General features: G+C 35.2%; 1 protein-coding gene across 5 annotated transcripts in view; it reads right to left on the reverse strand.

Annotated features, from left to right (window-relative positions):
- Positions 1-23,255, reverse strand: part of LOC142339431 (protein virilizer homolog) — a 170,455-nt gene extending 147,200 nt beyond the window's left edge. For 4 of the 5 annotated variants that reach the window (XM_075389461.1, XM_075389458.1, XM_075389460.1 and 1 more), the window contains exons 1-6: positions 23,067-23,255; positions 22,050-22,159; positions 21,549-21,796; positions 14,680-14,895; positions 14,316-14,451; positions 9,165-9,383 (exon numbers count right to left, since the gene is read on the reverse strand). In XM_075389461.1, coding sequence (XP_075245576.1) covers positions 9,165-9,383; positions 14,316-14,451; positions 14,680-14,895; positions 21,549-21,796; positions 22,050-22,159; positions 23,067-23,198 — 1,061 coding nt within the window. In that variant the 5' untranslated portion in view covers positions 23,199-23,255. The remainder of the gene's footprint in view (positions 1-9,164; positions 9,384-14,315; positions 14,452-14,679; positions 14,896-21,548; positions 21,797-22,049; positions 22,160-23,066) is intronic. The other variant, XM_075389459.1, reaches the window with a different exon arrangement.
- Positions 23,256-23,577: the final 322 nt, after the last annotated feature.

Consider the following 23,577-nt stretch of genomic DNA (forward strand, 5'->3'; position numbering starts at 1 on the left):
ATTCAGAAATTTTGAGAGTCAAAAATTTGAACAGAATCTTGCTAAAACTCAAGACATTAAAATCATCAAAACCATTTCATTGTCTCACGAGACTATCCGGTATCCCTGTTTCAAGCCTGAAATAACTTCACAGGCTCAAGGATCCATACACATGGAACCAAAATTTTTCAAAAATTTGAAAATTTTATCCAAAAACTACTAAAACTGGAGTAATAAAAATGTCGATCGCGATCCCATTAACTACTAGGCAGCTTATTATCAAACCTTGGACGAAGTCCCAGGGCCTCGGCTGCCGGAAAAAATCAAACATGAAAAATTGCAAATATTTTAAAAAATTGCTTAAATTCGTGATATTAAAATCTTAACAAACGATCCACTACGTCTATAAACTACGTCTATATGCGGTAACATTTTATCAAACCCTAGAAGAAGTTCCGTGGCTCTTGAGGCTAGAGAAACCTAAAAAATGTCAAATTTTTAAAAAATGAAAAAGTCAAAACTGCTAAAACTTGATATTATAAATTTGAAAATTAATCAATGACCCACAAAAACTTTTCGGTAAATTATTATTATACCCTATCGGAACTTTTCTGGCCCTTGAGGCTCAGAAAACCTGAAAAATGACTATAAATGTCAAAAATTTGCAAAAATTGTCAAATATGCTAAAAATTGTTGTTAAAATCTCGCAAGACAATCCATTTAATCTAGAAATTATACAGTAACCTTCTTTCAAACCCTAGAGGAGGTTTCTTGGCTCTTGAGGCTGAAAAAATCTAAAAAACCAGGAAAAATTTCAGAAAAAAAGCAAGTTTTATCACAAAAATTGCCAAAATTTGTGAAAATAAAAAGTTGAAAAACGTTTCCATGGCCAATAAAAAAATGTCAGTAACTTATTATCAATCCCCTTAGGATGTTTTCTGGCGCCAGGGTCTGGAAAGACCTGAATGAGGAAAAAACTGCCAAAAGAATTTGCACGTTTTGTCGAAAAAATGCTAAAATTCGTGATGTTAAAATGTTGAAACTATTCCAATACCACTAGAAACTATGCTGTAACCTATTATTAAAACCTAAAGGAGGTTCCTAGACACCTAGGGCTGATAAAAATGAAAAAAGTCAAAAAATTTTAAGCTTGAAAAAAATTGCCAAAGGAAACATTTGCGTTTCTAGCAAGCGGTTGTTCGTCAGTAGCTAGCCAGGTGGGGAAGGGGAGGGGGATGCACCGAGGTCTGATGGGGGGTGGGGGCAACACTCTGGGGTGGGGGCAACAGCGCGGTGGGGAAGGGGGTGGGGCATTAGTGGAGGGTCAACAGTGGGGGTGTCTTCAACCTCTAAGAACCGCCCTTCACACCATAAGTAAAAGTATAAGTCTCCAAAACAGTTTGTGCTGAAACAGAGCTGAAAGGCTCTAAGAGCTCTTAATGCCCGCTACCTGTTTGTCCTGTTTTTGAGGACAAAAAGTCAAAAGCGTCAGACGGAAAATCGGTCAAGCGAAAAATCGCATAAAAGAAAGACCGACAGGACTAATATAATTGCTACAAACTTCGTTTAAGAGCAATTAAAAAGTACTTACGTTTATTTTTGTTAACGAGTATAATTTTGAGTTCAATTTTCGATGTGACTCCCCGATCATTTAAGATTGCTCCGCCGAGGTCTCATTTAAGATTGCTCTGCCGGGGTGCACCGAGGTCTGATGGGGGTGGGGTCAACACTCTGGGGTGGGAGCAACAGCGCGATGGGGGGGGGGGTGGGTCAACAGTGGGGGTGGGTCAACAGTGGGGGTGTCTTCAACCTCTAAGAACCGCCCTTCACACCATAAGTGAAAGTATAAGTCTCCAAAACAGTTTGAGCTGAAAAAGAGCTGAAAGGCTCTAAGAGCTCTTAATGCCCGCTGGGCGCTACCTGTTATCCTGTTTTTGAGGACGAAAAGTCAAAAGCGTCAGACGAGAAATCGGTCAAGCGAAAAATCGCATAAAAGAAAGACCGACAGGACTAATATAATTGCTACAAAATTCGTTTAAGAGCAATTAAAAAATACTTACGTTTATTTTTGTTAACGAGCATAATTTTGAGTTAAATTTTCGATGTGACTCCCCGATCATTTAAGATTGCTCTGCCGAGGAACTACTGTTTCGAAGTACTTTGAGCAGATTTAGAGTAGCCTAGAAAATTCAAAAACAATTCCATCCAAAATGTCGAAAAAGCGCGAAGATGAGGTCAAGCAAAAGAACATTTTTGTTGGATGAAAAAGAGCCGGAAAACTCCGAAATCCAAGTAAAAATTCATTTAAGCCCCCATCCAACTACTGACCTAGCAAAAAGAAATGATAACTAATAGCATGCTGCTGATAGCTCTTGACACGTTGCGACTCAAAAACAATTACTCTCAAAAACTTTTTTCCCGTGAAACAAAGTCTTTCATATGATAGAGCGAGCAAAAAACCATACATACATCAAAACTGAGGACAGAAATAGGAAACGAGCAAAAGAAAGTTTAAAGCCAGTAACATTTTCCGGAATATTCACCGCATCTTGCTACGTGCAACCAACCTTTGATACTGTTACTCGTCAATTAGTGACCAACCAACGCCCGACAGAGAAACAATATCAACCATTAAGAAGGCAAAAAGAAAAAACCTGATTGAATTTTTTTTCATTTATTTCTGATATGAAACGTCTGGTACGAAACTTCACCCACAGAAAAGATTTAAATTAACATAACTGTTCCTGAGACGACAGAAACATAAAAAATAGGCAGGAAATTTCAAAAAAGTGACAACACTGCCAATATTCGACTCAATTTAATTATTTGTAGTTCCGAACAACTCAACTACAAAAACTGAAAAAAGCTTCTAAAACGGCAAAGTGATAAAAATAGCATCCCCGAAAAAGCATCCCAAGGTCTGATATTTAATTAAGATGCTCATATATGAAGATGACCAGATGATGATTCCAAACGTACGACTATGGGTAAACATAATAGACAAAAACATTGTCATTTTCAAAAATCAACGCTCTTTTCTCTCCGGACTCTAATGTTGTTCATCAACAAAATAAAATTAAAGTTTGTCATGTGCGGCATTGAATTTCACATCCTGTTTTAATTAATTGCACTGATTTTCTTTTTTTAAAATTAGACCACCATAACTCAATAATTTTAAAACATTATTAGAATTTAAAAATTGAAGACTCGAAAACGGTAATGCTTAATCGAAACACATCTGCTGGATTTTCGCGAAAAGCAAAGAAATAAGCAAAATCGGCAAAAAAAAATTGGCCAAAGTGGGATAAAAATTATATTATATTCAACTAAAACAAAAAAAACTTAATCAATCTAAAGTCAGCCAAAACATATGAAACAACTAACTTCAACTATAGACATCCCCAAATTCATTTAGAAAATTGAAGAATACATAAAGCATTTAGAAAAAAGTTGCACTAACTTAGCAAGCAGATTGCCAGAAAAAAGCCGCAACGGCTTAGTAGATCTGGAGTCTAAAAAGATAAGAGGAACATATCAAAGAAAACTTTTTTAATGCTGAGATGTTATATTTTGATTAATAATCTGTTTAACCTATTGCTGCTTCTATCAGCTGATCTCAAATAAACTTCAACTAGAGTGCCAGACACTGACATGACCTTGTCCCCTTGACTTAAAGTAAACAAAATTCAATTTGAAAGTAATGAAATAACTCTTGAGAGAGTGGTGATTCATATGTAACTGAAAACTTAATCACGCGAACGAGGAAAAACTCGCTCAACTAAGAATGAGAAATGATGTCACGCACGCAATTCATTTGAAATTACAAACAAATGAACAAAAAGCAGATTTGCAGAAATTTTTATGTCATATCGTTGTAACCAAAGCACTAGACACAGGTTGGATCCTTTAGAAAAAATTCTGATCAAACAATTCGGAAAAAATATTGAAAATAAATAAAAGCGCGGCATGTAAACAAAAACCCATCATCTAGAATCAGGTGTTTGCCCCAGGCGGTCAGTTGAGAGTCATTAGTTTGATTGTCCTCGCAGGCGTTTTAGCCGTTTTCATTATCTTGTTGTGAGTGGGTGGCAAAGAAGATGGTAGCGCCCTTCGGGCGCTAACAAGCTGTTGCACTTTGGACGAAAGTACGCATTGAACTACGCGAAAATTTTAGAAACTCATTTTCTCAATGGTGGCAGAAAATCAGGCTTGAAATTTGTTTCTGACCTTCAATAGGGGCATGATGTGGTGCAAGCCCCACATGCATGCCCAGTGTAATTTTCTAGCGAAAGTATACAAAAATGTTGATCAAAATGCCATAATTTGAAAATTTTAACATTTTTCTAAAATTTTGCATTTTCATAAGGCCAAAAAGCACTGAAAGCGAGGGACTTAGGTCTAGGGAACACGTGACAACATATTTCTCGATCAAAGAAAAATTTCCAAGTTTTTAAAATTTTTTGCACTTAGAAAAATTTCAAAAAAGTTACACTTTTCAGTCAAAAAATGAAGTTTTTAATTTAAAATTTTCCAAAAGTCCGATTGCTCTCGTTTTTTTTAAATGCAGGCCCAACTATAGGTCATAGGACTTCAGATTGACCTTGACGGAATATTGCTAAAGGTTATGGTTTCAAAGGTACAGCTTTAGAAAAACGGTCGAAAAAATGAAAAAAAAAATTTGAAAAATTATGTTTTTTCAATTTTTTTCAAAATCTGTAAATTTTTTCACCAAAACACCTTTATTACAACCGACATGATTTTTCACGGCAGACAAAGTTCCCTTTAATGAAAAAAGTGAAAAAATCAATATTTTGGGAGAAAACTGCAAAATTTTTATAAAATGCATAAAAATGGGTCAAAAATGTACATTTTCTGAAAAACTGGAAAAAGTTAGCAGAAAACTGTTTACGTGGACCAGACTGCAACTAAAATTTATCATAATTCACCCTTATGAAAAAAGACGTAAAAATTAACACGAAAGAAACTAGAGCAAAAAAACCCAAAATTTGGGCAAAATTGAACCCAAAATTTGCCCAAAAACCCATGAAGGAGAAGTTCAATCAAAAGCTTCACTAAGGGACTTTTCATTTTCTCGGCTATTCGGGGTCGCATGCAAAAATTTGGAGAATTTTATTGAAACAATTTTGAGAAACCCACTTTTATTTTTTTCAGGGTATATAGGTATTTGGTTTTAGACCGGCCGGGGCCCCGACCCCACCCTACCGTATTTTTGATGCAAAGGGCGACCACCAAGTCAGGTGTTTCGCCTGCCGGCAAGTGTCGGTCACTAGTCAGGTGGCGTCTGTGGGCTCTTTTTTGGGTCATGAAGAGGTTCGATTTATTCCTTGTGAGGGTTTGATGGCAGCGCCCTTCGGGCACTGCCAACGTGTTTCGATAACTTTTTATGTAACCTCAGGGCCTTACCGAACACTTTCTTCTGGAACTTTTTTTGATGTTGTGAAAAAAGCCTAGGTTAATTGTGTGCTTTGGAATCTTGGATTGGGCATGATGTGGGGCCAGCCCCACATACATGCCCCGAAATATTTTTAAACAAGTGTATGAAAAATTTGTTAACAGAATGTCCACTTTAGATCAATTTTTCATTATTTCTATCCTTTGAGCCCTAAAACGTGGGAAGAATACTTAACTTTTTTTCTCTGCCAATTTTGTGTAGATTTCTTGTGGTCAAAAAGAGAGTTATGTAACTTTCGAAAAGAGGAAAATGAATTTTTGGACATAAAAACTTAGGAAAGTGAAAACGAAAAAAAATTCAAAAATTTTGAAAATTTTTTTGGTTTTTCGCACAAGAAAACGTTTGGGGTAGTCTTTTTTGACCAACCAGGGACATCAAAACGGTTTTCAGGACAAAAAGAAAATTTTCAAAATTTTTCATTCTCGGACTTTGAATTTTTTCGGAAAAACTTAAAATTTAGCTTCAAAATTTCAAATTTGAGTATATTTTTCTGGAAAAATTAATTAATTATTTCAAATTTTATATAGGAAAGCCTTGCTATAACTCATTGAGGACCTCAAAACAGCTCATAAATGAAGGCAAAACATTTTTGTTTCGAAAATAAACTATTAAAAAACCTGCAAAAAGTCATTTTTTTCCACAAAAAATTGTTCTTTTTTTTCGGAATATCTCGAAACTGTGAAAAATTCAGGAAAAATTGTTCTTATTAAACAACCCCTAATTTTTTATGCCAGACAAATTCGCTTTTATGAACTAGGCACAGAAATTCTTGGTTTTTGAGAAAAAGCCAAAAATGATGATTTCGGAGGAGACGAAGTTCAAAAAAATGCAAATTTTTTCAAAATTTTTACTTTTTATACTTTTGACTATTCTAGACATAGTGGTTGGTCATCCGGTAGCAGACACGTATGCAAAATTTTTGGAGTCAAATTTTTTTCAAAAATTGGCAAAAATTCACATTTTTTTCGAAAAACTGAAATTTGACCACTTTTGCCCACATTTTGCCCAAAAAGTACATGAAGGAGAAATTGGGCAAAAAAGTTCAGTAAGGAACTTTTTGTTCCCTTAGCACATGGGAGCCACATGCAAAAATTTGGGAAAATCGGTTGATTAGTTTTCGAAATCGTCACTTTTTTCAAAATTCCGAATAATGTTTTTTATTTTAAGATCGGCAGGGCCCCTACCCCACCTAAGCGGATTTTGTTGTGAATAGATGCACGGCCACCAAGAAAGCAATTATTTTTCAGACAACGTTTTTTCTTTGCTTTAAAATGACAAGAGTTCAAAAATTATAAAAACGTTTGAAAACATAGCTGGAAGAATCCTGGATACGACTTGAAGGAGAAAATTGGCCAACATAACCGACATAAAGAAAATCCTACTTAATAACACTAATTATTTTCAAAACAATAAACGGAAAATAAAAAATGTAGAAGTTTCTCACCAGAAAAATTGATAAACAATCTAAACATTTCATTCATGAGTTGCGAATCTAATACAACTATTGGCAAAAACCGGTTAATTTTCATTCAAACAAAGACTACCAATTGACAGAAAAAAACTTTTTTCTTGTACATCAAACAAAGGTTCGGGAAAGGAGAAGGGCAAAACCAAATTCTCCGCAAAATTTCCGCAAAATGAGCTACAAAATTTCCGCAAAATTGCTAAAATACTAATTTCCAACCATTGTGTTAAAAAGCTCTTATAATTGCTTTTGGTCAAGCATTCATCATCCAACACCTCCATATTTATATTGAACATCAAAAAAGCAAAAAACGGAAAACAAAAAATTAGAAATTAGCATTAACTATTTCGTTGAAAAGCACTTCCAGTACACCCTTTTAGGAGCATCAACTCTAGAGTAGCTCTAAATAAAAGAGTCAACAAGGAAAAAACCGAAAAACGAAGAAAAAAAACAAGCGGACAAAGTTTGATTAAAATTACATAATTTTAATCAACAAAAACAAATGAAACTAAAATAAAATCAATCTTAAGGCAGACAAAACAAAAAAAAACTAATTTCAACTGTAGACATCCCTAAATTCTATTAAAGAAATGAACACAAAAAACATTTATAAACAACTTGAACTAGCATAGCTGCCAAATTGCCAGAAAACAGCCGCAATAGCTTTGTAGATCTGGTCTCAAAAAGATATTGAGAAACATACCAAAGAGAAACTTTTTAAAGATTAAAGCCAAAATGTCATATTTTGATCAAGAATCTGTTTAACTTATTGCTGCTTCTAATGCCTGCGCCCGAATAGCCTTCAACTAGAGTGCCACACACTCATTTGACCTTATCTCTTTGGAATTCAAGGAAAGGAAAGTCCAGCTCAGATTGAAGAAGTCATTTTTAGTGTGACGCAAGTCACGCGTAATCACAACCCTAATCGCGCGAATGAAATAAAAACCTCTCTCTCTCTCTCTTCTCTCTCTCTCCTCTAAGAAGTGAAAAATGACTTAACGTACGCAATTCGGTTAAAATTGCATGAGCGACTGAACAAAAAGCAGTTTTGAAGTAATTGTGACGTCATCATGACGACTAAATAAAAACCAAGAGAACTCAGCTATGGTTTTGCGGCTATTGAAAAAAGAATTTTTTATATTACAAGGGCACATAAAGCCAAAAAATCCTCTGAGCAAATACAGTATTAAAATGCTCGAAAAAGAACAGGCAAGTCATGCTAGGCAACGAAAAAATGAACACTGCAAAAACTAAGAAAAATTGCTTTAAAATACTCGATTTTTCTTTTTCAACAAAAAAAATCAACAAAGTGTAATTAACAAAGTGTCGCACTTTGCAGCAAATCAAACTTAAAACAAAACGATGGGAAAAAACGATAAAAATCGCCGGAAAAACAGCAAAACAGATGAAAAACCTCCAATTTAATATAAAACGCATAACATCGGTATGAACAAAAAACCACAATCTTCGCACCACTCTTCAGTTTTGTTCAGCGCCCAAATCGCTCCAAACTTTTTCGCCAGTGTCATTTCCTGATTCAAAATTCACTCCTCTAAAATTGATTAAACAAAAACCGACTAATCGGAAGGATTGCTCTCGAACGACAGTTGGGAAGAAAAAATCTATCCCCGCCGGGATTCGAACCACTGACCTCCCGATACTTAACCAGATGCACTGAACACTCGACTATCAGGCCCTTATTTTTGCTTTATGTTAGCACTCGACTTTATATTAGCAACAAGCTTTACTTCGGAGTAAAAGCAATAGAAATCACTCAGAAATGAAGAACGAAAGCGTGAAAGTTCACTTGAGTCAAAGAATGTTCTAGAAGAAAAGCGCAATATGGTCAAGCGAAAAATTTGCATAAAAAAGACCAACACATGCACATTAATTGCTATGAACTTCGTTCACTAACAAATAAAAAAACCTCTCCGAAACTCTTCTTTGAGTCGTAAAACAGCGCCCCGATACAATTCAAATACTTTGAATTGTAAAACAAACAAGACCAATTATAGGCCCAACTATCGCTTTCCGGTTATTAAAAAAGAAAAGGGCAATAATCGCCACTTTTATTCTGCTTTAAGTCAAGCACAGCGAATAAAGTTAACAATATGTGAAGATACTGAAGCATATGCACCATTTTTAGATACAGCAAATTTCGGAAAGACGACAAACACAAAAATATTCACCTCCCTATCGATAGAATATCGAGCATTGAAATTACTCTGAAAGTGTGATACAACTCACCTACTACGGTTGCCAGGTGATGGCGACTTTTCGCTCTCCGGCATGGGAGTAGGTGAGGGTGGCGATTGTTTGACCGGATTATGCTGTTGGTTCATAGTGGCAGCTGCTGCTTCGGCCGTTTGTTGGATGAATAAATTGGCCGCATCCAGCCACTTCTTACTCTCATCTTCAGGTGGGGTCACAGGAGTGCTGCTCTGCTGGTCATTATTCTGAGCACTACTAAAAAATTATATAAATATTAAAAAAGAGTGATAGTATTTTAAATTGGACTTCATCAGAAATTTTCAAGCTACATAATTCGGTTAGACTTCTACTCCAAAATGATTCAACAAACCACTAAAAAAATTCACGAGTTTTTGATTACGAGTTTTTAAAAAATCGACCAATGGGCAGCGGCTTAGGGAGACTAGATTTCGCTTTAATAAAGGGGAGCAGTGGCATGGGTCGAGCTTGCAGGGGTTACTGGTCGAATGAGGTGGAGGGGGGATGAAGTGAAGGTGGTTTGATGTGAGGGGATCAAACTCCAAAAACCTTAATATTATTAATTTATGTCTCCTAAACAGTTTCACTGAATCGCATACTTACGAGACTAATAAACCTTAAGGCTCTATTAAAATTTTAAGCCCTCCCCAATTTACTTGTTTATCAACCAAAAAATAAGACAGGACAAGTCCTGACGTACAATTCAAAGAATTTTTATTGACTAAGCAAAAAAACTAGAAAAGGACTGAGTGAATTGGGAAAACCATTTCTAAAAAAAATCAGATAAAAATTTAAAAAAAAAAAAGAAAATCAATGTCAAAAAGCGGCATGTGAACAAAACCACTAGAGAAAAATGGAAATTTGTTTCAAACAAAAAAAAGTCTAGGCTTAGAATGAACTAGGAATGGATTGGAAAAACCATTTAGAAAAAAATCGATCAAAAGAAATGAAACAGTAAAAAATCAAAGTGAAATTGCCGCATGTGAACAGAAAACCACTAGCGAGAAAGAGAATTTTTTTCAAACACCGTTTTCTAACTCTACTGTAAAATTAGAGCAAAAAAATTCACGCCGCAAAATCACTCGCTTTTTCGCTCCACTTCCTGTTTCGGCGTGACCAAAAACCACTACTCCAATTTGACTTCAAAAATCATGAAAATGTGTGAACAGATCTTTAAAAACGTAGCCAGAAGAATTCCGGAAGCAATTCAAAACGCCAAAACTCCACAAAAACCGTAATTGCAGCAGAAGCCATTACCGTTTGTAATAAACCATTAACTCATTACCTCCCCAGTAATTCATGATTCTAATCTCGAAGCAAACGGCAGATAATAAATTTTGAAACTAAGTAAAATAACTCTACAATTAGAGTTAATCAATGCAATTAAGACAACAACAACACATACTTTTTCTTTGTGGTATATATTCCAGACATGATTTCACACTATTTCAAAAATTGAATTAATCATAGAAAAGACATAAGCAACAGAATAATATTTAAAGGCAAAAAAATTGTTTAAAAACAATCCCAAGGCCGGAAGAAAATCGCAAAAAAAGTAATAAAGGGAAATTTTGGAAAATGCTTTAAAGCAAACTCCAAGTACTGCCTTATGTTGAATGAAATCAATTGCAAACCAAAGAAATGACGAAAATCTAAGAAAAAGCTGAAATCACTCAATGACTGAAAAAATCAATATAACGATTATAAATGTAGGTGCCAGGACAAAACTAGAATGGTCCTAACAGGCGAATGTTTAAAACAAAAGTCAAACATTCTAAAACAGAAGTCTTGTGTTCGACAACACAACTAAAAAGTTCAGGTCAGCAAACTTGCGTCAACTATAAAATGTAAAATACCAATATTCCTCTTCGAGTTGTAAAAACTGGTACTCCTCAAGCAGTTGCAAAACGACACGCAAGTTTAAAATTATTACTTCAAACTTCGTTGAAGAGTAATTAAAAATCAAGCCGTTCGAAATCAAAAAGGTTACCTTCTAAATAGCCGACAGAATATACCGGAAACAACCAGTTATGGAACAACAGCTAACTAAAACTATCGTTTTTTTTTCAAAAAGCCAATATCATAGGGCTAATGGTGCCGGTATGTGGACGGGGGAGTGGGGGTGCGGGAGCCTTTACGCGGGGTATCTAGGCGGCAGGGTAGTCAAGTGGGAAGGTCGTGGTCATATATATGTGGGTGGTAGGGGGATATGAATTTTCGGAAGAAATTCATATCCCCCTTCCACCTACCACCACCATTCAAAGAAATTCAAAGTGTGACTTCTGCTTTAAAAAATTGACTTGTTTTTGAACATTGCACTTGAAGAGTAGCTTAGGTAACTTAGGAAGAGTAGCATGTTCGAAAACAAAAGTTCCAACTATGAACAACTAAAAAAAAACCTGTAACTTCGGTTAAAAAACCTGTAGAATACCAATACTTTTCTTGGAGCCGTAGAGACACGTAAAATTACAAAAATTACGTCGAACTTCGTTCCATAGTAAATAAAAATCTATCATTCTGAAAACACCAAGGCCGCCTTCAAACAACTAAGGCTTTATTTCCTGTCTCGGGAAGTGTTCATGTTCTTTAGCACAATGAAGATTTGCAGTGGTTTAAAAATCGTTGACTGAGGGGGCAAGGTGAGACTAAAGAACTGCTGAGGACAAAAAATTAAAAGGTCCAGACGAAAATTTGGTAAGCAAAAAAAACGCATAAAACTGCTGGCAGATAGTCAGAAAACAGCCGCAATAGCTTTGTAGATCTGCAGTCGCCTTTGTAGATCTGCAAAAAGACCAAAAACAAAAAAACAATATTCTCTTCTTTTTTAAGGGCTGAGATGTTATATTTTGATCAAGAATCTGTATAAGTTATTGCTGCCTCTATTAGCTGCTGTCAAAGAACATTCATTTAGAGTAACACACATTCAATTGACCTTATCTCATTGAATTAAAGTCAACGAAATTCAATTGCGCAAGTCAGGAAGTCATTTTTGAGAGTGAGGTAAGTCACGTGTTAATAAAAACTGAATCACGCAAATGAACAAGAAACTCGCTCTACTGACGGTGAAAAAGGACGTCACGCACGCAATTCAGTTTAAAATCTATGAAAGAATGAATAAAAAGTAGATTTGAAGTGATTGTGACGTCATATGGTCGCAACAAAAATCTTGAAATAAAAAACATAACAGGATAAGTCCTGAAATAAAATCCAAAGAATTAAACGAAAAACTTAGAAATACTCTATCTGACCAGCAGATCAATTGAACAAGGCCAGCCAAAACGAAAACAAAGAAAAAGTTGAAACTTTTTGTCAGATTATGATCATTATCGGTTAGTCATCCCGATGCAAGATCGTACTGTTGGTGTCTACCTCCAGATTCCGAAGAATAGGGGAGACTCTCCCAGACCTACATATCTGGGAGAATGTTCAAAGGGCGAGAAAAACAATCAAACAAACTAAACAAAAAAATACTCATCGCTAAAACTCTTGAAGCTTTTACCCCGAAGTCAAATTTGATCCCTTTGAGAATACCCATTGCAAAAAATTGTTCACAACCAATTTTTGTCTCGGAAATCGATCCAGTATTATATCTAACTAGGTAAAAGACAATAATTTTCAGAAAAAATTTCAAATTGTTTCGAAAAAATAGTATTTCGTCATATTAAAACGTTGAAAACCATTCCATTGACCCTGGCAACGATAAATTAACGTATTATCAAAACCTGGAGGCGGTAACCTGGCTACTGAGGCAAGAAAAACTGAAAAACAAGTTCTTTAAAAATTTGAAAATTGCGAATTTTATCAAAAAATTTCCAAAATTCGAAAGGTTAAATTGTTGGAAACAATCCCATTGACACCAAAAACCATGCAGTAACTTTTTATCAGACCGTGGAAGAGGCTTTCTAGCCCTTGAGGCTGGACAAAAATCAAAAATTGATAAGCTTTACGAATACTCGAAAAAAATTACAGCTTTTATGAAAAAGAAAACGATAAAATTTGAGTCATTAAAATGTTGAAAACCATTTCAAAATTACTAGACTATGCAGTGCTCTATTATCAGACCTTAAAGGCGATTCCCTCGCCCCTGAGGCTGGAAAAACTCAAAAATGACAAAAACTTTCGAAATCTTGCAAAAATTATTATCATTTTGCGTGTTTGTCTTTGTAGTACCAAAACATATAGCTCATAACATGGTCATAACATGGTCATGTAAACTTGTCTCACAAAAGAACTTAAAGTTTCAAAATTGCACCATTTTGAGCTCAAAACTCCTAAAAATGACCTTTTAACATTAAGTTAAGGCCATCCCAGCAGCTGCACCACTCTAAGCACTTGAAGGACTACTAAAGCCCACTTTGGGCCTCTAATGAAACTTAATGCCCGCTGGGTTTTACTTGTTTTTCCCTTTCTGAAAAATCAAAGTCATTAATGTGAGAACATCTTAAAAAAACATAGTCCTGACGTACGATTCAAAGAATTTTCGATGACTAAACAAAAAACTAGACCTAGAACGGAGTGAGTGAACTGGGAAAACCATTTAAAAAAACAGATAAAAAACCAAAAAAAAAAACAGAAAATCAATGTCAAAATGCCCCTAGCGAGAACAAAAAACCACTAGCGAGAAATGCAATTTTGGTTTAAACAAAAAACTAGGCAAAAAATGAACTACAAATGGATTGGGAAAACCATTTATAAAAAAACTGGATCACAAAAAATTGAAAAAACAGTAAAAATCAAAGTGAAATTGCCGTATGTGAACAAAAACCACTAGCGAGAAAGCTATTTTTTGTTCAAATACCGTTTTCTCACTCTACTGTAAAATTATAGCAAAAAAATTTTACGCAGCAAACCACTCGCTTTTTCGCTCAACTTCCAGTTTCGGTGAACAAAATTACTACTCCAATTTGACTACAAAAATCATGAAAATGTGTTGTGATCAGAAGAAAAAAAGACAGCGCCCCAATACAATTTAAACTCTTTGAATTGTAAAAAAGAAGAGAAGGCCAATAATAGCCTCAGCTATCGCTTCGTGGCTATTAAAGAAGACCAAATGACTAATACTAATACAATTGCTTTAAAATTCACATTAATAAAAATGATGTATTTAGTTTTTCCACTTCAATAAAGTTGCAACAGTTTAAAGGACATTCATAACCAAAAGAGCCTAACTTTTTTGCCTCTAATTTTTGGATGACGGGATCTGTGCTATCCTTGGGGCTCTCAGCAGACCTATCTCGCGGCTGTGTGAACGGGATGGCTCCTGGTAGGGCATTGGGGTCCATAAGTGCACTGATCGGCGGAGGGGCTAAAAATCAAATCTAAATGTAAAAAATGTTTGTTTCAAAAAATTCATTTGCAAGCCTAGAGGTTAAGATTATTGAGCATTCAGCACAGTTTCTATCCATGATTTCATCCAAAATTCATTTTATCCATAATTTGGAAGAACGAACGCAAATGAAATATTAACCTTCAGTCGAAAAGTAGCGAGCTCAGAAAACATTTCTGAAAAGCATCTGTGATTCAATGTTCGTACCTTGGTTGGTATTTGGTAATGACATCTGGGATCCAAAGAAGGCCTCATTTGGCACATCATTCGTATTTACTGGTTCTGACTTGGGAACAGCTGCAGATGCAATCGAAGCCGGAATTTGAAGAGAAGTGGGAATGGGAGAAACTAGTTTACCACCCACATTGGAAGCGCTCAAACTTCTTGCAGGGATAACAGCATCTGTTAGATGTGGTACTTTTTCTGTAAATCATAAAACTTGAAGCTTCAACAAAATTGCTGTATTTTTTGAATGAGCCATTAATAAAAAAAACCGTTGGAAATGTGTTCCCGCACATAGACCCCGTTAATTTCAAGCTTCCTTCAGTCATAAGCCAGCAAAGGGACTAGAAAAAGCGTGTTTCAACGTGAATTCTAATTCCAACTTTCATTCCTAAATTTTAAAATACTTTGACCTAAATTAACAAACATTTTTCAAAATTCAAGTTAACTTTAAGCAGCTTCCTTAAAAAAGCCGATAAAACATTGCCGGATAAACCTGAAACGGGCTGCTGGCAGGTATGCCAATTTTTATATCTTGAGATATTTTATTCTGGAAACCAAATATTATGATAACTACCACCTCATGCAGGAGAAGATTACGCAAGACGAACTCAACGCTCGACTTAAGAGGATGGAAGCTCGCAAAAAGGTAACCTACGGGCGTTACCAGAAGACGTCATATTGACTACTTGGCATCTGAAAAAGTAAGGTGCAAAATACACCTATCCAATACCCTTGTGGGGAAAAATTCACACTAACCATGCTCTCTACTGAGCAAATGGGGGGTTATAGCAACATGCGGCAACAGGCATTCTTTTCGTTCGCGAAAATAATGCACACGACGTTTTCTATGACGTCGAAGTTGAGCCACCACTTGCTAGAAGCCGAAAGCTTTTACAAAAAATCTAGCACCGATGACAACCCTCGTCATGACATCAAAGCGAACGGCTTGTGGGGGGTCCAGATTCAGCAGAACCTTCTTCGACATGAACATTCTCAATCCTTCGGTCAAGTCAAGCCCAAAAGGAGCTAAGGAAGCATACAAATATCACGAGTCAATTAAAAACCTATAAAATCACAAATATACGAAATTGAGAATCAGTTTTGTTCCGCTCGTGTTTTCCTGCATAGGACGCGCAGGGTCTTCTGCAACACGCACAATAAAGCAACCACCAACAAAATTCTCGAAAGAAAAGACGACACAACTCGTACGAAACAACATACATTCGGACGAAGATAAGTTGTTTCGCACTCCTACGCAGCGCAATTATCTGTCTCAGGCTGCAGAGGTACTAAACGTGTAAATGAGGTTGATAATGTCTATAGTGTTGCTATGCGGGAGGGGAGGGTAGACACATAATTAGTATAGTGATATTTCAACCTTTTGACGCTGCTCCTAGAGAACAGCATAGTGCTCTAAGTTTAAAATACAATGCGATAAATTTAAATACACTGCTTTGATGCTTCATAGTGGGGGTTCACTGTTCCATTGGGTGGATTATACCCCTTTTCCAAACGAAAATAACTACCAAAATACCAGCATCGCTGTTAACAATTAGACGGGCAGCTTAGAACTGAACACTTTCATAAAAAACTCATATCATCACTTTTTAACAAATTCCACCTCACAAACGGTAACAACCAATTATCGAACTGTGAGCTGAACAATACACATGCGTAAGAAGACAAGAAAAAAGCTTATTTGGAGAGAGAAACGCAACCGATGATAGTGAAAAAAGTTGTGAATTTCAATTTTTGCTTTTCACCTCATGAGCATCCGCGGTAAAAGGCATTGTGTCTATAAACCATTTAATCTCAAAGATACTTGAAAACATATTAAATGCCGTCAACTGTTAGCTAATGGTTTTAATGACCTCACATTTATTTCTAAAAATTTGTATTGTCGATCTTTTTGTTGTCCTTTTTCTCAACTTGAAACTCAGTCTCAAACCGACAGGTCAAATTCACTTTCTCATAAAGCAACCGTTAATCACTGTTGGTTTTAGGTCCGAACTTGATTTTGACATTGTATTTACAAAAATTGTTGACAGGGTTAAATGTTTTTGGTTCTTTTCCTTTGTCTTTTCACAATGTGCTTTTGGAAAACAAATTACAGTTAATAGCTTATCGTTCTAAAGACTTCAACTCTGTACTTTGCAAACTTTTAATATTTGAGTTTTGGTTGTCGTTGTATTTATTTCTTAGTCTATGACTAAGTCTCAATAATGAGTCCCCATTGGCGTTCTAAGGAGTTCCTTGTAAAGCTATTCAGTATTTTCTAATGCCGACTTGTTACCTAGTCGCATTCTAGACAGGTACTATCGCTTTCTAGTGAAGTACCAATTAATTTGCTTGCCTGAGTTTATATTTGATGCTACTTTGACCTTTTCACAAAATTTTCTATGGAAGAGATTGAATGTTGACAGTAACTAATGCTTTTCGTTTTATTTTGTTGTTTGCCTTGTCTCGCAGTCTCATTTATGTTGGGTCTCATCGGCCCTCGCATTCGGCATTATTTAATTCATCAAGTGGTCTGAGTTTATAACTTTTATAACTGATACATGATTTCTTTCGAACAGTTAATAGAATTCTTGAACGTTCCCTATCTAGCGAAAAAAGTGGATGAGCAGGTTCGGAACATTATGTGCAAACGCACATTACCGAGCCTCATAAAATCACCTTAAATACGATCTTTGAAATGACAAACTGCTGTTTCCAAATTTTCTGCAGTTATAATAATTTGTAATGTTAGACAGAATAAGAAAAAAGGTTTATTTATTTATGGTGAGACAACTTTTTGATAAAATTTGTAGTTATTTCGTTTTTTTTACCTCGTAAACCGTTAAAATCAAGCATAGAGCACCAAGCACATCAGATATTATTCTTACTCATACACCACAGGAAACTGCTTTTTGCTCCGACCCCACTTGTGGGGGGAGGAACTATATACTCAAATGGGTTTCTTTTGTTCAGAAAATTTTGGCCGATCGATATATTCATCGTAGAGAAATGTGAGTGGTACCATTGAAAAGCTCGTCCAGCGTAGAATTAGAAACTAAAAAATTTTTTTGAATTTCCTTTTTTCGTGATATCGAGGATTGAAGTTAAGTGTGAACGCGTGATATTTGGCATGATTTTGTTCACTTTTAGGGGAATTTTCGTTCAACTTAAGATTTTTTCTATAAAATAGGAATTCAAAATTACATTTCACGCCACAAAATGAATCAATTTTGTGTTCCTAATAGACGAAAGGCGATAAAAAGACTAGTTCTTGTCTCATAGTGAAATTAAATATAAAAAAAATCGAATTCTATTTGAGAGCTCTTTATCAGAAAACTTTTCATATTTTTTTTGTTTTCTTAAGTCACCTAGAGACTTGTCATATTTCATATCCCAGTTCCGTTAATGAAAAACATTATTTAGAGTCAAAAGAGGCCCAATGAACAAAAAAAATTGTTTTCAAGTAATCACTCGTGTTTTTTTGGCTACGACTCCAGTAATTTCACATGAAATTTCGTAATTTCAGAGTTTTCGTAATTTCATATGAAATTTTGACTTTCCTTTGGAAGTTTTATTAAAATTTTGGAGTCCTGTGTTATCGACTCGTTGACTAAAAGTGCAACAGGTTCCGTAATGAGCATTAAGTGAACATATATAGTGCTTTTAGTGGCCAGATATTGGCTGTTAAGTCTATTTTTTCGAAACAAATTTTTAACATTAACAGATCATGAACTTATTTCCGAGAAATGTCCGTCAGTCTCATTCATGACAGAACCCCCTCCGTTCCACTGCAACCGAATTCAGTCTGGTTAGAGGTTTTATCTTCTAACTATTGGTTGTATGACTTCAAGGCCACAAGATTTCAAAAAATTTAAACATTTTTTGAATTTCGTATATCTGATTCCTGTTGAAATCTCACCTCATTATTCAATATTGATCATTCCCATTAGCTTAGCTTAGGGAAGACGTTCAATGGATCACAGATATAGTTTTCAGATAAACAGTTATGTTTTAAATGGCTTCGACAATTTCTTCTCGCACTTTTCTGAGTTTTTGGATTTTGCCTGTATTTGTTGTTGTTTTCATAGTCATAAGACTTATTTTGATGTCTTATATTGATTGAAAATGCAAGAAAAACATCCTTGTCCCCAAATTGAGTCATAACTGAGCTTATTTATTGACTTCCGTTGAAAGCTATTGAATTTAATGGCTATTAAGACTTAAAAAATAACTTACCGATTTTTTTTTCATTACACAATCTTAAACTTATTTTCGTGAATTTTAAGACAATTGAAGTATTGACCGGACAACCTTCCTTTCTACTTCAAACAAAATAAATCTAGTTAATGATATTAGCTTCTTGCATGACTTCAATGCCACGATTTTTCATTTTTTTTCAATTTTTGGAATTTTTTTGTAATTTTGGTTCCTTTTGAAATCTCAACAGATTCCAATAATGATAACTCCCATTAGCTTAGAGAAGACGTTGAATGGATCATAGAAAAAGTTTTCAGGGAAACGCTTAAGGTTTAAATGGCTTCGACACTTTCTCGCAGTTTTCTGAATTTTTTGGATTTTGCCTGTATTTTGTTGTTCTCAAAGTCAATTACTTTTTGTAACGTCTAACTGATGACTTGTGAATGACAAACATACTTGTCGTCTCATCGATGCATAACTTAGCGCATGTATTAGCTTCCGTTGAAAGCTATTGCATTTAGTGTGTTTGATACTACGTGTTTTCTCAAAAATTCCGTGGTTTTAATAAATTTGTACATACTTCGTTAATTTTTTGGAGTCAAATTGTCCAAAAATCCCATTTCTGTTTAAAAAAATAATTGAAAAACGGACAGTTATTAATGAAAGGCTCAATTTTTTCGACTGCGACACTCGCAAATTTTTTTTTAATTTGCTGGTTTTGCCTGTTTTTTTATTCCTTAGGTAGCCGTAAAATGCTGACAGGTCTCATAAGCTTCTAACTGAGGATTGTATGAATGATGTTACCCGAATCCGTCAGTTTATAGCGAATAGTCTTAACGTTAATGATATTAAACAATTTCAGTGATTTTTAAATTTTTTCGGTTTTTGTTCTTTTTGTCAACTTGTAACTTATTCTCATCATTGAGAGCTACATCTAACTCCTTGTATTAAAAAAACAGATTAACTGATATTATGTCATTATTGATGTTTGTTGGACAATAAGCGTTTTCATAAAAAATTTTGTGAGTGGTGTATTTGTGTTTCTTTTTCTCTTCCATTAGGACATTCGCGTAATAACACATCCCAATGATTCTAAAATGTATTCAAATTTTACATATTCTTTAAGTATAGTTTCCGCTGAATTCGTATCAATAGAAATAAAAACACGTAATATTCAGATAATAACTAATGATTTAAAATCACTAGCTATTATCTGAATATGTATTTTTAATTTAATTTCTATTTATACTAATTCAGCTGAAACTATACTGAGAGAATAAATAAGTTCCATAGGGCCCCATTTGAAAATCATTGGGACCTGTTACTACGCGAATGTGCTAAAAAGGGAAAAAGAAACAAATACACCACTCAGAAAACTTATCATGAAAACGCATATTTTCCAACAATTAAAACAAACACCAATTTCCGCTATGTTAGTAATTTGTTGTTCGTAATTTCTTGAGTTTATCTGCATCTTTAATCCGTTCCTATGTCTTAGTCTAACCAGAGACAGGTCCTATTGGTTTTAAAATAACTTTTTTGTAAATTTATCAAAGTTTATTTCGTTAAAAGCTAATGATTTTTAAGACTTTTGAAAGTATTTGGTTTAAAAAATGTTGATTGATTTTTGAATTTCTTGTTACCTAGTCTCATCAGGGAGAAATCCCATCTGCGGTGTAGTTAGGAAAAAGTAAATTTGTGTAATTAGGGTTTTGTCTGATTGTAATTTGACGTTGTTACTAGGTGCATTCAAATTTAGATATAGAGTTTTTGCCGTACAATTTTTGTTTTTGCTTTTTTGTTGTTGTTTTTCTCGTAGTCTTTTTAATGGCAGACCTCGCTGTAATGAGGCATGGCATTATGTAATTCAATTGCTAGTTTGGTTGTGTAACGATTTTTTTAAATTCAAACATCTATTTTTGATTATCTCTTCATTTGTTTGACAGTTAAGTCAAAAATGTAGATGAGCGCGGGTCGGAACATCATGTGCGAACGCACATTAATGAGCCTGCTTGTTCAGTTTTTCATCGAGAAAAGTATTGAATTCGTGGAGAAAATATACGAAAAAGATTTTTTCGAAAAAATGGAGGAAATGGGAAAGTTTTTCTGAACTTTGTGCCACCTTCACTGAACGAGAAAATTCAACTGAGTATATATTACCTCCTCACATTAAGTTGCGGTCAAAACAATTTATCTGCATACAAAAGATTATCAAAAAGCTCTGCAAAAAAACGTCTGGGAGTCCATCAAGTAATTAGAATGCAGAACTTCCGCATAGATAAAACTACATGTGAAACGTGATTCATTATAGTTTCATTCTGTGTTCAAACTGTTTTACCCTTCCGTAAGCTTTCTTAAACCAGTATACTTTTTGCCGTTCAATAAAACAGATACAAATGAGTACAATATTTGTTCAGTAGCTGAAGCACTCACGCAGCTATTTTGCGAACCGATAGATAGATTGTAAGTGTTCGTACAAAGCTGATTCATATGTCATGCGATTGAAATCCGAGACACCAACGCGTGATGTCTTCAAGAAGTGCTGGAAACATTGGAAAACGGAAACTAATGAAAACAAGATCCACCAGTTTTACATCTATCATACAATTTGGAAATCGGAAGAAAAGATGCCCCTTCCGAGGCTTCTCAACACATACCTTGTGGATCACTGGGTAGCTTGTACTGCTGTATTGTTCCATAAACACAAACAGAACATACTTTGTAGCGACCCTTAATGACAAGAACATCCGTCTGTGCACTGGGAGAGGCAGGCACAGTGGTATGGTTGTGAAATGCATCGTCATAATTGACGTCACAGAACTTGGAAAATGATGAGGATTTAGAGCCCGGAGCTGTCAAGTTGTTAATGAATGTCTCCAATTTGAAGTTATTGGGCTTAGTTAATCTGAAACAAGACACATTTATACTTTTGATAATGTGTACATGTTACGTTACAGGTTACATTCAAAGAACAAGGGTGTTACAAGAGTACAACTTATTTCCAGGATGATTTATCATCCAATCTTTTCCCTATATTTCACTGATCAGAAGCTGGAATTAAAACTTTAATAGAAAGCTCGTATTTTTTAGACTATAGTTAGTTCCTAACATATACAGGCGAAAGATAGTTATTTATAGAAGAATTGAACTATATTTACCCAACTAGAATAGAGTTGCTGTTGACCTCAAACTTGACATTGGGAGGCACAACTGTCACCCGGCTAATTGATACAGGATAAGAGAATTGAATCACGTCACAATTCTCAGTCTAAACAGGCCGAAATTTATGAATGAAGAAAATTTAATAATCTAATAATCTGATTCATTGTTTCGGTTTGTGACCTTAGAGCAAAATTTCTTCTAGAACACTCGAAGAGAAAAATCGGGAGTGTGAAGAAAAATTAACAATCTTAACATCGGCAAAATTTCATTTAGTGCTCTTCACACTAATGAGGTAACGACAGCAAACAATCACAAAACTTCGAAAACTTCAGAAGTAATTTCTATAATTCATTCCAGGATATGTGACACTTATGACATAAACAATATGAAACTCGTGAAGGTGAAGTGTATATTCGGACAAGAGAAAAAAAAGCCTTTTCTTTCGTATTGTTTTTGCTTGGAATACATGTGAGAACACAAAAACAACGGGCTAAAAATTAATCTTTCTTGTGGTGTAACATGCGTCAACCGTTGTGCGCGTTAGCTGTCAAAATTCTTCGTTGTGCTGCTTGAGGGACTTATGAGCAAATCTCAAGAGGGGCAGTTCACCGAACCCATTTGACTCCTTATTTATTTTTTAGAAATTGATCGTGAAAGAGGAATTATTTTCATCCTCTCTTACTTTGTCGAATCACAATCGAGGGCCTCGTGCTGCCTTTCTTTAATAATAAATCACGAAGTCGGATCAACGCCTTTAACGTATTTCTGTATTAATGCGGGTCATAAAAAGCTCAAACTTAATGAAACTATCTTCTCATCTCATTATGAAAAATATCTTTCGGGTATTGCTAGCAGGGTAGGGTGCAATTTCTCAGCCTAGTCACCGAGTTGCTTCTATTTAACTAAAACTGAAACTTTCAATTTTTTAGTGCTTCTGCTTCTTGAGACAATAGTTGCTCTCTACTAAGCGGACTTTAATTGGACGTATATCTGCCCCCTGGACGTATACTCACCAAAGGATAATTGTCCTCATTATGGTCGAATGTATCTGCGAAGAGAAGCACATTGCTGTCTTGATTGAAGTTAGATAGCTGGCTGAAGTGGGGTGGAGGATGATGCGTATTCATAGTATTGCCAGCATACATGCTTCTACTAAACCAAGCTCATCTGAAAAATTCAACGCATCCATACCGACAAGAAAGTTATACGAAAGTTAAGCTGAAACGATCTGACGAAAAAGTGTAATATTTAAAAGTTACACTAAAGTTGACAGCTGCCATGCCGAACGACTATTATTTGGTGGTTAGAGGAAGTTTACGCCAGCCCAACACGTCAACTTTTTTGTTGAGTCAAAAATTTGTGATAGATATCCTTTGGGGAATAAAACGAAAGTGGAATCAATGAAAGACTCCAGAAAATGAATTCATACTTGAATACCAATCTTGTTTTTCGTTTTGAGGAGTTTTGACATGCAATTTTTGAAAAAAAAACACTTTCATACTTCAAAACACGATTATTAGGGAA

Source organism: Convolutriloba macropyga, chromosome 5 (genome assembly GCF_964194025.1).
Source record: "Convolutriloba macropyga chromosome 5, txConMacr16.3, whole genome shotgun sequence".
Taxonomy (NCBI): Eukaryota; Metazoa; Xenacoelomorpha; order Acoela; family Convolutidae; genus Convolutriloba; species Convolutriloba macropyga.